General features: G+C 35.5%; 1 protein-coding gene and 1 pseudogene across 3 annotated transcripts in view; one reads left to right on the top strand and one right to left on the bottom strand.

The window, feature by feature from the left end:
• The window catches only part of Katnal1 (katanin catalytic subunit A1 like 1), a 74,853-nt gene that overhangs the window by 46,211 nt on the left and 14,059 nt on the right, over positions 1-14,583 (bottom strand). For all 3 annotated transcript variants that reach the window (XM_013141227.3, XM_013141228.3, XM_003477413.5), the window contains exons 2-3: positions 7,839-8,011; positions 4,639-4,799 (exon numbers count right to left, since the gene is read on the bottom strand). In XM_013141227.3, the coding sequence (XP_012996681.1) occupies positions 4,639-4,799; positions 7,839-8,000 (323 nt within the window). In that variant the 5' untranslated portion in view covers positions 8,001-8,011. The remainder of the gene's footprint in view (positions 1-4,638; positions 4,800-7,838; positions 8,012-14,583) is intronic.
• Positions 5,408-6,348, top strand: LOC111753700 (small ribosomal subunit protein uS5-like; annotated as a pseudogene).

The following is a 14,583-nucleotide window of genomic DNA, read 5'->3' on the forward strand; positions in this document are numbered from 1 at the left end:
GCAATCACAATCAAAGTACCAATATGATTTCTTACAAAACTAGAAAAAAACAATTCTAATATCCATTTGGAGCCAGAAGAGACCTGAAAGAGCAAAAGCAATCCTCAGCAACAAAAGCAAAGCAGGAGATATCACAATTCTAGATTTCAAATCATATTACAAATCTACAGTGATAAAAACAGTATGACAGGGGCACAGAAACAAACATGCAGATCAGTGACATAGAACAGAGTATTCAGTAACAACCCCAAGCACATTCAACTATGTAACCTTTGACAAAGGAGCCAAAACACACTGGAAAAAAGATAAACTATAACAAATGGGAAAACTGGCTATCCACATGAAGACTGAATCTAGACTCATTTCTCTCACTATATACTAAACCAAAATCAAAATGGATCAAAGATCAAATATTAAAACAGAAACTCTTAACCTCATGGAAGAAAAAATACGTAAAACTTTGACAACTTTGCCAGGTACAGGCAAAAGATTTCTAAACAGAATCCCAAATGTAAAGAAATAACATCAAGAATCAACAAATGGGACTATCAAATTAGAAAGCTTTTGCACAGCAAAGACAACAGTGAACAGTGCAGAGACAACCTACAGAATGGGAAAAAATTTTGTCAGCTACTTCTCAAACAGAGGACTAATATACAGAATATATAAAGAACTAAAAAAAAAAATGGAAGCTTCCCCCCATTAAAGACCAAATCAAAAAATGGTCAACTGAAATGAACAGACACTTGTCAGAAGAAGCAACACAACTGGCCAATCACCACACTAAAAAAAATGTTCAACACTGCTGGCCATTAAAGAGATGCAAATTAAAATGAGATGAGAAACCACGTTAGGAAAAAATGTCTATCATCAAGAAATCAAAACAAATGCTGGTAAGGCTCTAAGGAAAAAGAAACCTTTCTACATTATTGGGTGGAATGTAAACTACTATAATCACATGGAAATCAGCATAGAAAGTCCTCAATATTAGAAATTTCATTTGACCTAGATATTTCCCTTCAAGATATCTTCCTACACAAGTTACAGGCATCAGATTACAGTGATATGGTATGTGTACACCTATGTTTATAGCAGCACAATTTCTAATATCAAAATCTTGGATGTAGTCTATATGTCCATCAATAGATGAACAGATAAAGAAATCTGATCTTCATGCATAATGCAGTACTATTCTACTGTAAAGTAATTTATAGAAAAATAGATGCACATTGAAACCTTAACGTTAACTGAAATAAAAAGTAACTTAAACATCACATAGTTTGTCTTATATGAGAAACACAAAGTATAAATAAATTACAGAGCAAAATAAATGAGATAATAGAAAATAGGAAGATTTTCTTCAAAAAGGGAAGGAGACCAAGAGATGGAGAGAAAAGGGAGTGAAGCAAAGATAACATAAAAACAATTAAGCCAAACTATTAATCTTACTCCAAACATGTACTACTAAAAATAAAAGCTGAAAATAAATAAGTGAAATTGTTGCCCTCTTGCTATTTAGGTGAAAGAATACTATAGTACTTTATATCAAATTTGAAAACTCATTTTGATTGTTACATACTATTTGTATCTGACACATGAAATTCTTTTTTAATTCTATGACAAGAGCTGAGGATATAATTCAGTGGCACAAGCACCTGCCTGTCAAGTGCAAAGTCATGTGTTCAATTCCTGGTACAAAAAACAAAAATTCTATAACACAGAAATTTCAGACAATGACACTAATTTCTAGAGAAGTTAAATGAATTAAGGTCATAAAACAAGCAGGTGTCAGGAGCAGGATTCAAAGTCAGATCTCATGAACTAAAACCAAATGTCTTTCCAAGGACTCTAATCACTACTCATTATCTATAGAGGAAAATTTTACACCTGCTTTAAATGAGCTGAAACAGAAACAAATTTGTAAAAGAGAAAAGCACACAACTCTAATTTCCCATAACTTTTAACCTAAGTTTCAGACTTAAACATTTACTTAATCAGCCTGTGCACACATTCCTAACCACTCGCCTTACGTATGTCACTAACACTACTGATGAGACCTGTTCTGTTTATATATTTTATTCATGAAGTCTGAAGCTTCTATTTCCATGTTATTTCTCACATATTAAGCATAACTCCTTGTCTAGTGAAATTTCCTAGAGTTGCTAGGTATTTTCTTATTGTCACCAACATATGTTTGAAATAGGATTTTTTCCCCAGGTAACATACAGTGTTATATTTGCTTTTATTAAGTTTCTGATTCACGCATACACAACAGCTTCCCATAATAGAAACTTTTATCACTATGATGGATGTGGTCATTATGTATCTCTAAACTGTACCAATAAACATAACCAAAAAAAAAGAAAAAATTAAAAGAAACGTCTAAAAATTTAGCATGGAGAAAGAAGTTTTGGAGAATACATAGCCCATTCACTTTCACTACAAAAAGCATTTGAAAGTATGTACATGTGTATAGAAATCAATCAATATTATGTGCAGGTAAGGAAGGACAAAGGAAAGGACGAAACAGTGCAATTATTTCTCTAATGACCAGTTTCCAGGTTAGTATTCACAAATGGGAAAATGTTATCCATAATTTCTATTCAAGTTTTTCTTCAATTAGCCATTATACCTATATTTAAATTTATTGTCAGCTTTAAGCTCTAAACTGGGAGTGTACTTCAGAATTGATGTTTTTCAGAAAAACAGATATTCCATTTATACACAGAAAATTTTCAAGTTCTAATAGGTCATAATGTAATTATTTCTTTTTCTAGTATTTACTTCGGGGCTTTCCTGGTAAGAACCGTGTTACACATGAGACAGGTCCTTTTCAGGAGATCAAGGTTACCTTCTCCAAAATACCTGAGCATGGTTATATTGAAAGAAACACACTGACCTAAAAAAGAAATCTCAGCTCGTGTTTTTACCAGAAAAGTATCTGTAATGTACTGGGAAAAATTCTGAAAGAATAAATTAACTTTTCAATCCTTTAAATGTTTTTAGAAAACTTCAAGAGACCAGTTAAATAAATTACCACAGTTACTAGCAAAAGGAAAACTTACTTTCCATGGTGCAACATCTGGCCACAATTCCACTACAGAATAAAACACTCACAAGACCAGCCTAAACGGAAACCTCAGTTTAGCCAAATGTACAAGCTAGGGTGTAGAGGCTAGCTTTCTCCCCAAAGCCTCAGAGGGTCATAGGTGGGCTTTTTGGAGGTGGCTAGATCTAGAGTGTGTGACGCTAGGATTAAGAATGTGTGATTACTAATTCAGTCCACTGATGGGCTTGGCATACTCTAGGTAGGATTAACGGGGCCCCATCCTAAGTGTCAGTGCTATCTAAGGGCAGGTAGCCTGAGTAAAATACAAGGGGCAGAAAGAGGGCTAGTGAGGTAACTTGTCACTTGCTGGTGGGAGCTTGACACCTTGCTGACTTCTGTCTCCCCTGATCCACTAGGAACTGTTTCTCTTCTGTGATGCCCCTCTGCCCTGCTACCCTGAGTAGGACCCAGCCAACTATGAACTGAAACCTCTACAAACTGTGAACTAAACCACCTTTCCTCCTTTAACCTTGGGTGTCAGGTATTTTTCTCAGCAAAGATACAGGATATTCCAAGCTTTAGGCTTGTCATTGTAAAGGTAATGGAATTATTCATTCAGTTAACTGAGTATCTACTGTGTACCAAATCCTGTGTCACCAATGGAAGTTTTGTTATTTGATTTTTGTTTGAATAAATAAAACCATGTTCCTAATATTGTGGAGATACAAATAAATGCAATACAATTACTGCTTTGAACCAAATGGATGCTTGGGTAAACTGAGAAAGACTGCCAAGGGGACAACGGAGCACAGCACTGAAGAATGAGCTGCTGAGAGATGGGGGTTAGGGGTATTCCTTGAAGAAAGAACACTGTGTGTGCAAGAGAAAGACAGGAAGGGAGATTTAATGTAGATGACGATGACGATGCACTGGCTGGGTATCAGGGAAAAGAACCTCTGAAATTTGACCTTGAGGGAATAAGCCACTTAAACATTGTGGTGAAGTCCTTTCTATGCTAACGCTATGGAAACTGAGCGGAGGTTTCATTCAATCCAATGAATTTAATTTCTCCACTTCTTATTTCATTTCAAATTGTTAGTCTCCTCAAGCAAACAAAACAAAACAAAACAAAACAAAATTATCCAAGTTTTAATGCTGATGTGAAACCTAAAAGACCTTTCTTAACTGACAACTTTTTTTTTTTTTTTTTTTTTTTTTTTTGTCTTTTTGAGACAGGGTCTCACTATGCAGTTCAGGCTGGCCTTGAGCTCACTTTGTGGCCTAGGCTGGTCTCAAACTCACAACGATCCTCCTCCCAAGTGCTGGGATTACAGGCGTGAGCCATCACGCCCAGCTTAACTGACAGCTTTTAAGACATTTTTAATATGCCAGTAGTAAGGCATTCTAAAAGCAAGATCTGACAAACGATTCACTTCTGCTTTTGATCAATACAAACTCAACACATAAGGTGTGGAAATTAGAAACTGATACTCCATTTGTGTATCCCCAAAATACCCCCTCCTATTTGATGAAATGAAGCTTTCCTCTAAGGCCCCATCACCCAGAAGAGAATGTCAGGTCCCACTTGCCTGTGCTCCGCAGGGACAGGAGGTGGCCAGACAGCAGGATCTCTCAGTGGCTCGTCCTGAGAGGACACAGGGAAATCTGGGGGCTTGTCAATTTTAAAACTCTCTAAAGTGTTGACAATACTTTTAACTTGTTCATATTCTTCTAACAGTTCCTGCCGAACCTTAAAAAAAAAAAAATAGCCTTTATGTTATAATTGCTTAAAGTTCATGCAAACAGTAAATAAACCTATACAAAATGCAAGTTCTTTATGTAGAAGTACACAAAAATATGCCATTAATACACACAAACACATAAAAAGCTGGAAACAATGAAGAGCAGAGACTGACTTAAAAAAAACATTATTTTATCTTTTCATAATGAATTATACAGCTTTCATAATGGAACTCTATTTTACGTATAATGATAATACAATTTAAACAACTAAGTAATAATACCATCCCCAGAAATCTATAGTTTTGCTAAACTTTTTTAACAAATTTGCAGATGCCAAAAACTTGGTCAGACAGAACTTTCTCCAGCATTTCCTACCCTGTATCACTAAATATGAAATGTCTGTCACAAGTGTCTAAAAGCCTGAGGCAGCATAATACTAGAAACTACACACTTCTAGTTGTCCCGTAAATTCTTCTTTCCCTACAATCTGATTCTTCTGACTTGGTTTAAATTATTTTAAGTAGTAGGTAAAGTTTCTTTTGTGCTCAAGAGAGATTTTTTCTCTATGTTTAAAAGCCTATCTGGCGTCTTCCTCTGGAAAACACCAAATAGAGGATGACGCAGGTGAAGTGGAGGCCTGGGACGCCCTGGAGGCCCTGGGGCACCTGCAACCCCTGGAGGCCCTGGAGGCCCTAGAGGCCTGGGACTCCCTGGAGCCCTGGAGCACCTGGAGGAGGCCAGGCACAAGAGGTGGTGGAGCTTTTGAGGAGGCTTTGGAAATAGTCCTCAAGGCCAAGGGAGGCACCAGGCTGACAGTGGAAAGGCCAGGCCAAGGAGTGGATTCCTGTCGCCAAGCTGGGCCACCTGGTCAAGGACGGGAAAATCAAGTTCCTGAAAGAAATTTATCTCTTCTCCTCGCCCATCTAGGAGTCTGAGATTACTGACTTTCTCCTGGCCACACCTCTAAGGATGAAGTTCTGAAGATCACGCCTGTGCAGAAGCAAACTCACACTGGCCAGCAGGCCAGCCTCAAGGCATCTATAGCCTCTGAGGACAATGGTCACACTGTTCTGGATGTAAAGTGCTCCAAGGAGGTGGTCAGTGCCCCTTGGGGGGCCACCATCCTACCCAAGTCCTCCACCATCCCTGCGTAGAGAGGCTATAGAGGGAATGACATCAGCAAGCCCCACACTGTCCCCTGAACGCTAACAGGCCACTATGGCTCTGCACTGGTGTATCTGACCCTGCCCAGAGGCAGCGGTGACATCCCAGACCCGGTGTCCAGGAAGCTGCTGCTGATGGCTGGCACAGTACTGACCAGAGCTACATCTCTGCCGAGGACTGTACCGCCACTGGACAACTTCTCCAAGGCCACCCTTGATGCCACCTGTAGCCACCTAATACCTGACTTCTGGAAAGAGACTGCGTTCGCCACATTTCCCTACCAGGAATTCAATGACTGTTCTGTAAAAACCCACATCACAGTCTCCGTCCAGAGGGTCCAAGCTCCAGCAGTGGTCACAACACAGGGTTCTTACACAAGAAGCACAAAGTGAACCAAATCTGGCCAAAAAGAAAAAAAAAACCCTATCCAAACAGGTACTATGTGGAGATTATTGTGTTTTCAGATTCTGGACTCAAATTCTGGAATCAAAAGCAAACAGATAAAGACTGAAACATACTTATAAATTCATTTTAACCATTTTATTTCTTTTTAATCATAAAGCATATTTTTACTACATAGCAGAACATAGGAAATTTTCTCATCTTTACCTTAAATACACTGAAAAGAATATAATGTGTAAGTTACAGAATCAAAGAAAAATCAGGTAAAATTCAACTGCTAATGTAAGCAATTATGTAAACTAGGAGAAACAAATTTGAGAACTGAAAGTAACATGATGAAATACCTGGACAGAAATGACTGCCATTTCACACACACACACACACACACACACACACACACACACACACGCACAGCACACTGATAGTACCAAAAAAAGAGAAGAATTAAAATTTTCAGTTTGACTTAAAACAAGTATGGGGTTCTCATTCACATTTGGTAACACAAACTGGAAAATAAGCCAAATTTACTCTCAAAACTTGGTAAAGTCCTAATTTCTGGCAAAAGTCGCATAAATACTTGAAAAACATTAGCACATAAAATGGGAACTTCAAAGAAATGCTTGACTTTGAATTTTTAATTTTAAAAAGATTTTAAGTTTTAACAATAATTGAGGAAATTATAATTCAAGTTATTAACTGTACTACTATATATTCAAGTATGGTCAAAAGAAAACAAATATATTAATATTTTTATTAGATTACTGATTCATTTGTTTTTGTACAGAGCTTTTCAAAAAAAAGTTTGATGAAATGGGCCAAAACTACGTGTAAAAAATGAAGACGGGCAAGTAGAAGTGCTCCATTTCAGATCAAACAGACGTGTAAATACTGCAGTTTCTCTAGTGTGAGAACCTGAAAGTGCAAATAAGGACCAAAATGCGTGATAGATACTGTGAAACAGGGAGAAAATGCTCAAATAGGAAAGGGAGCCAGGGAGGGGGAACGGGAAAGGAAGGAAGGGAAAAGAAAAAGAAAGGAAAAAAATGGAAACAAAGCATTTGTAAAGAAAGAAAGAGGAGCTGAAGGCAGGGTAGCGGAACGGGAAAAAAAGAATCAAAATACATCATCTACAGGCACAAATGTCAGGAATGTGACCATTATGTATAACTAAAATGTATCAGTAAACTTAATTTTTTAAAAAAAGAAAAAATATTTTATAGTTAATTAGGAAACTGATTATGAATATTTCAAAAACCTAGATTCAATTCAAATTAAATACATACAAAAAATACTTCATTGACTATATGATCAAAATATATAAAATATTAACTAGCTAAGATATTATTCAGAGTACATTTGAAATGGTTTTCAGTATTCGGACAAAAAAGAACTCTTTACAACACCGCAGAGTAACTCTGTAATCCGGCTTCTCTGTCTGATAGGCTGCCGCCGCCTTCTGTGCTCGCCAGTGTGAGCTCACCTGATGCCATTTGCCTTTGATGGCGGGGTCCCTCACTGACTGGCAGTGTCTCTGAATCTGCTGGATCACCCCCTGGTAGTACACCATTGACGAGTCGTAATTTCCCAGAAGTGCATATTCTCTTCCTTTCTTTGCATTTTCACAAATCTCAGCCAAGTTCATCTTTCACAGACCTAAACATAAAATATGACTTAAAAAATTTTAGCACTCACTTTAAAATATTTACTCTTTAAGATAGCTGCTTAAAGCTATTTTGAAAGTCAAAATAGTTATCTTTCTTTCTTGGAGGTTACCCAAAACTAGCTTTTAATACTGAATCAAGTGTCCAACTTTGGAAGTATAAAATAAATCACAGAACACCCAAAGAGATACTAGGGAAAGCAGACCTAACTTATTCACACATATATAAATTTGATACTAGTTTTCCTTGCTCATTTATACTTACTACAAGCTGTAATAATAGTAAAAATGAATCTGCTTTGTTCTATTCAATTGATTCTTAACAATATAGAGTTCTATGAATATGCTATAATTATATGAACACGCTACAGTTCCCACTGATGTCGGTTAAAATCACAAAAATTCATTTTCAGCAAGATTTGTTTTGGTCCTCAGAATAAATTATACTTAAGGAACACATTCTGAAGAACAATCCACATCTGGCCATGTATCACTTAATATGAACCTAATTGCCCCATATAATTGAAAGCTAAGTTTAAAAAAAAAATCTATGAATTAAACTAAGTCCTCCCTACACTTCAACTTGTAATCTTCTGGCCATGCAAATAACTATCATTAATCTTTTCTTTCTGTAAGGTGCTAGGAAGAATACTACATGAACCTCTAGTTTCCACGAAAATCCTCCAGGTCAGTGGTTCTGCTTCTTCTTCAGACTTTTCAAAAACCCCTCAGAATCATTCAAAGATTCTCTCAAAAGACAATTTCTTTCCAAGACTACAAAATAAGAAGGCAAATGATACAGAAGATAATATCCTGGGAAAGAGTTCAAATTGCCTTACTCTTACTTCTTGGGAAAGTGAACCAATGAATATATGTAGTAGAAAAATTAGAAGTATTTCTCTATTCTATGCCTTCTTGAGAGAATTAAATCTTGATTTGGGTAGCCTGGCTCTTCCTAACTTTGAATATCATATATATTCTTAAGAGCTTCAAGAATTCACCCTGAAAATTAATCATAACTACTTCTATGCATTTCAATGGACTCCAGAACATTCTGGGAAGTTGCCACTTAAGCAACTGTAAGTTCCTGAAAGGGAGCATTATGCTACTTGAGAATCACATTTGCAGCAAAGTTATTTGCATGGAAGAAAAATCAATGTTTCAGGGAATTCATCTACCCATAAATTCCAGACCATCACAGAAAGCCTCCTCTTTAAATCTAGAACACTAATATGAAGTAATAAGTTTTTATTACCGTAGCAAGCTGTAATTAATACATCCAGTAGAAACAAAACTGCCCCATCAGTAATCTGCTTCAAAAACCATTGAGAGACAATTAGCACTAATTCTGCCGAGTGCAGGTACAGCACTATGCAGGATAAAAATAGCTTGATGTACAGAAATCGCCAGCAAAGTTCTTCTATAAAGGGCTAGAGTAGTAAATATTTAAGGTTTTGCAAATTAGCAAACAAAATGGAGGTTATGATGCAAGCACTTACATAATGAGACAAAAATTTCTGTAATTTTTATTGCTAAAATTCAAAATATTTATACTAGCGGCAACTAAATATAGCTTCCTGTAAGAAGGGTTTTCCACTGAAAAGTAAAAGACTTTTCAGGGCTAATATTTCACTGATGATTCAAAGTGAATACCCTCTGCCATCAAAATTCACAAATGTTCATGTTATTAGTGCTGATCTTTAAGTATCACACGTTTCATCTCTGAAAATGTCTTTTTTCAAGAAGTATAATATGTATCACATACTAATATAATTTCTACTCAGCACAGTCGCTGTTTGGGAGGTAATGAAAGAATTCGTTCTTTTAGTATTTGCCTTTTATCTTACCATTTAGTTGCAGACTGATCACTTTCCATTAAAAGTTAAGTAAAGGGAACTGGACTACAGATTTAAATGGATTTTTTTTAGTATGAAATTTCCTTTGCACTTCCATCAACATCTGAAAAATGCCACTGAAACTAGTTTTAGTGTCGAAAAACTTATCTACAGCAGTTCTGGGTGGGAACAGAGATCACATGTCTTTACCTTTTGACAGCAGGGAAAATTATGTAAAATAGCTTGACATTATATGTGATTCAAAGGTTAGCTGGCACTAAAATAACTTTACCACTGTATTCTTTTCAATATAAGCACTGTTTTTGTTTGGTAATTTCAGATTGAATTAATAAATAATATTGAATCTGCAGCAAAAATTGATTTCAAAGTCATTCAGCCTTCATTAATAGTCATTTAGAGCAGTTCTTATTCAGAAAAATTTATATTTCAGCCCTCAGCTCAAAAGTTTACAATAAAACCTTCCCACTATTATGTCATCAGCGTGATGTCTGGAGAGAATACTGAGTTTCAATTTCTGACAAAACCTCACAGAACTGACAATAGTTAAGTCCACAAAACAAATGCTAACATTTCTGAGTTTTATCATAGATTTAAATGTTACCTGCAAAATGCTTCAGAAATAACAGAGTGATCATATACTTTAAATATTTATGCATAACTTCACAGCCTTATTAGCTTATTTCTATTCTGCACAAATTTTAGCATCATCACGGCAGATTCTACTTCAGGTTGAACAGAACTAGTGTTTGCTTAATTTTTTTTTTAAAGATTCTTGCCTGCAGTTGTTCCACACACACTATTCATTGAGGCTAATTCTTCAATAACTTAAAACTCAGTATTAACATCTTAAATAAACAACAACTGAGCGGTACTGGTAACATGTGCCAACGCATGAAGAGCCAAGGAAAATGTCTCAAAATCATCTGTCTTGTTTTTTTAATTGATTAATGACGTCCTCTATTCTTCATGCAACTGTTCACGCCAAAAGGCTAATAGTTACTTTAAAAAATTTATTTTCTCCAGAGACAATTCTGTGCCTGCTGCAACCCAAAATGATTTAGTTAACTCAGTGTTAGTAAATGACTTCCTTGCTTGGCTAACAAATGAGCCACTCAGAAAGTTACTCTGTATGCTACCTCATTTTCATTTTTTAATTCTGTGAAGAAACTATCAAGTAAGATACAAGTTTTCTAATTTTTCTAACCATTGCTTTCTTGTGAGTTGGAAATACATAATGAATTCTTAGGCTGATAATGCGGCTGTATCTTGTATTTCCCTTCAGCCCAACCAGTGCCATAGCATAATAACAATTGTTATCTATTAATCCACAATTCAATGCTGTAAAAGTATTAATATTCCAAGGCTTTTTCATCTTTTCTTATTTCAATATGATGGATATGCAAAATGTACAGTATCAGGAGGCTCTTGAAATGCTAATTACAATGCACCAACAGTAGTGCACAGTAATAAAATGCCACATGTCCCTGACACAACTACTCAGCTCTACCCCTGTAACACAAAAGCAGCAGGGATAATATGTAAACAATCAACTATGGCTATACAGTATTCCAATAAAACTTTATTTAAATATGTAAACAATCAACTATGGCTATACAGTATTCCAATAAAACTTTATTTATACACAGTAAAATCTGAATTCCATTCAATTCCCACATGCCACAAAATATTCTTTTGATTTTTTTCAACTATTTATAAAATGTGAAATCATTCTTGGTTCATAGCCCATTCAAAAACAGCATGCTATACATATTCAACCCCTGGGGTGCAGATTCCTACTTACAGCTTCTATTTAGAATCCAGAGAGGAGGAAATTAAATGGAAAACTAGCAAAAGGAAGAGTAAGGAAATAAGTCAATGAAGAAACAGAGAAAAACAAGGAAATTTCAAAATGGCCAAAAGCAGGTACTTTGGAAAGATCAATAAAACAAATAAACCTCTAGTAAAGTTAGCCAGGAAAAAGAAAAACACTATCAAAATCAGAATTAAAGGACTGTGACTACAAATATTAAGAATATTTAAAGAAAGCTTAAGGAAATGAACAATTGCAATGTTTACAACATATCAAGCTCTGCAGAAACTGGAGCCGGGCTGCAGTGATGCACACCTGTAACCCCAGAATTTGCGAGTCTGAGGCAAGCTGCCTGCAAATTAGTGAGCTGAAGGCCAGTCTGGACTACACAGTGAGACCCTGTTTCAAAGAGAAGGAGGAGGAGGAGGATGAAGAGGAGCGGGGAAGGGAGGGGAAAAAGATGAGAAAGGAGGAGGAGGGAGGAAGAAAAGGAGAAACAGTAATCTGAATTATCCTATATCAACTGATGAAACTAAATTTGTAATTCAAAAAAACCTCCCCACCCTATCTCTCAAAAAAAAAAATTACTTCATGCGCAAATGGTTTCGCAGGTGAATTATACCAAGTACTTAGGGAAGAAATAAAACCAATTCTAAACAAATTGTCCCAGAAAATAATAGAAGCAAAAACACTTTTAACTTATTTACAGCCAGAATTACCTTGATATGACAACCAGACATTAGCAAAAAATGGCATACCAATATCTTTCATGAATACAGATACAAAAATATTTATTTAAATTTTAGATAATCAATCCAGTAACACTGGGAAAGGATATGCATTAAGACCCCATGAGATTTAGCCCAAGAATTAAGATGGTTTGTATTTTAAAATCAATCAATACAATATTAAGAAAATACAACTGCAATATGGTGTGATCATCTCAATAGATGCCAGAAAAGCACTTGACAAAATTTATAAAAATGCTTAGTGAATAAAAGAATGTCCTCAACTGAATAAAAAGTTAATACAGGTTTATCTATGAAATATCTAGCATTGTATTTACTGAGAAAGTCTAAGTGCTACACTAAGATCAAAAACATGGTTAGGATATTTGCTTTCACCTCTTTGATTCAACATCCAATCTAGAGGTTCTAACCTGTGTAACAGGCAATATAAAAATATAAGATATACAGATTGGAAAAGAAGTGAAAGTGCTCTTACTCACAGACAAAATTGTTAATGCTGAAATCCTAGGAAATCTACGAAAAGCTCTAAACTAGTAAGTAAACTGTAAAAGCCTCAGGATACAGGATCAATGTATAAAAATCTACTGTATTTGTACCAATAAACACCAAATAATTGGAAACTAAAATCAAAATAATGAAACCATTCAAAAGTACTAATCATACAAAGATAAACTGTAAAAAGTATGTCCAAGAGATATAAGCTGTTAATGACCAAAAATTAACAGAAATAAAAGAAAAGCTGAATTAATGGAATATGTGTGAATGTTTTTATGAACTGAAATACTCAAATCAGTAAGCTATTTGTCTTGAAACTGATTCAGAGACAATGCAATTCAAAATTCCTGAAATTTTTTGTTTAAAAAAAGGACTGCTGAGTCTAAATTTTATATGGAAATACAAAGGACACAGAATAGACATAATAGTTTTGAGAAAAAAGAATAAAGTAGGAAGAATTATACCATCTGATTTCAAAGTTTACTGTAATGTTACAGTAATCAACACAGTGTAAAACTGACATATACATATAGATTAGAGGAACAAATTAAGAGTCTAGAAATAGAGCCATACATATACAGTCAGTTAATTTTCAACAAAGGTGTCACAGCAATGCAATAACGACAATTTCCTCCAACAAAAAGATGTTTTAAAAAAATAGCGGGGACTCCAGGTGGAAAACAAAACCAAAAACTGACCTTTAATTCTTACATCATACACAACAATGAACTAAAAATAGACTACTGACCTAAATATAGTTAAAATTCCAAAGTTTTCAGAAAATTACCTAACCCAAGGTGGTTTTTTGTTTTGTTTTTTTGCACCAATTCCACGACTCTCACAGAGCAATTAGAAAAGATAGATGCAGATAACATCTGCATTTGCAGTAAATTGGATTACAGAGGAGAAACCTAAATTTAGAGACCCTGAGTCTTCCACAACAAAGGACATATATGCCTACCCTTTATTCCAAAGGGAGACACTGTATCTTTCAAGATTCTAAATAAATAGAACCTTTTTAAAAAAAAAAAAAAGAACATAAATAAATAGAACCTTTGCTCTGCACAGATAGTGCATCTGCCCTCAGGGCTGTTCAGCTGGGCACCTCTTCTCATCCTGCCTCTATGCTGTCCTGTTTATGAATTACATACCTTCCTCTTTCCTAGTTTATTCCCTGACCTCTACGGAATACATTTCCACAAATGGGAGATTAAGTTTTGGAGACTATGAATGCCTCAAAATCCATTTATTTTACTCACACTTGAGTGATGGTTCAGTTGGTTACGAAGTCTTATTTTGGAAATGCTTTTTGAAGGCACTATTACACTGTTTTTTAGGTTTCAATATCAGGTTAAAACAAATTAAGTCATTCCAATGCCTGATCCCTATATATTATCTGTTTTCCCCCTTTTCTGAAAACTTGTAGGATATTTTATTTGACATGAACTTTCTAAATTTTTTCTTTTTTAGACAGGGTCTCACTCAGGCTGGCCTTGAGCTCACTCTGTAGCCCAGGTTGGTCTCAAACTCACAAGGATCCTCCTGCATCACCCTCCTGAGTGCTGGGATTATAAGCATGCACCACTATACCTGGCTCGAGCTTTCTAAAATTTTTGATGATGTTTTGAAATCGATCTATTTGAGATTCACTCAAC

The sequence above is a fragment of the Cavia porcellus genome, unplaced genomic scaffold (assembly GCF_034190915.1).
Source record: "Cavia porcellus strain 051 isolate PalLab524CR breed Dunkin Hartley unplaced genomic scaffold, mCavPor4.1 scaffold_21, whole genome shotgun sequence".
NCBI classification, from domain to species: domain Eukaryota; kingdom Metazoa; phylum Chordata; class Mammalia; order Rodentia; family Caviidae; genus Cavia; species Cavia porcellus.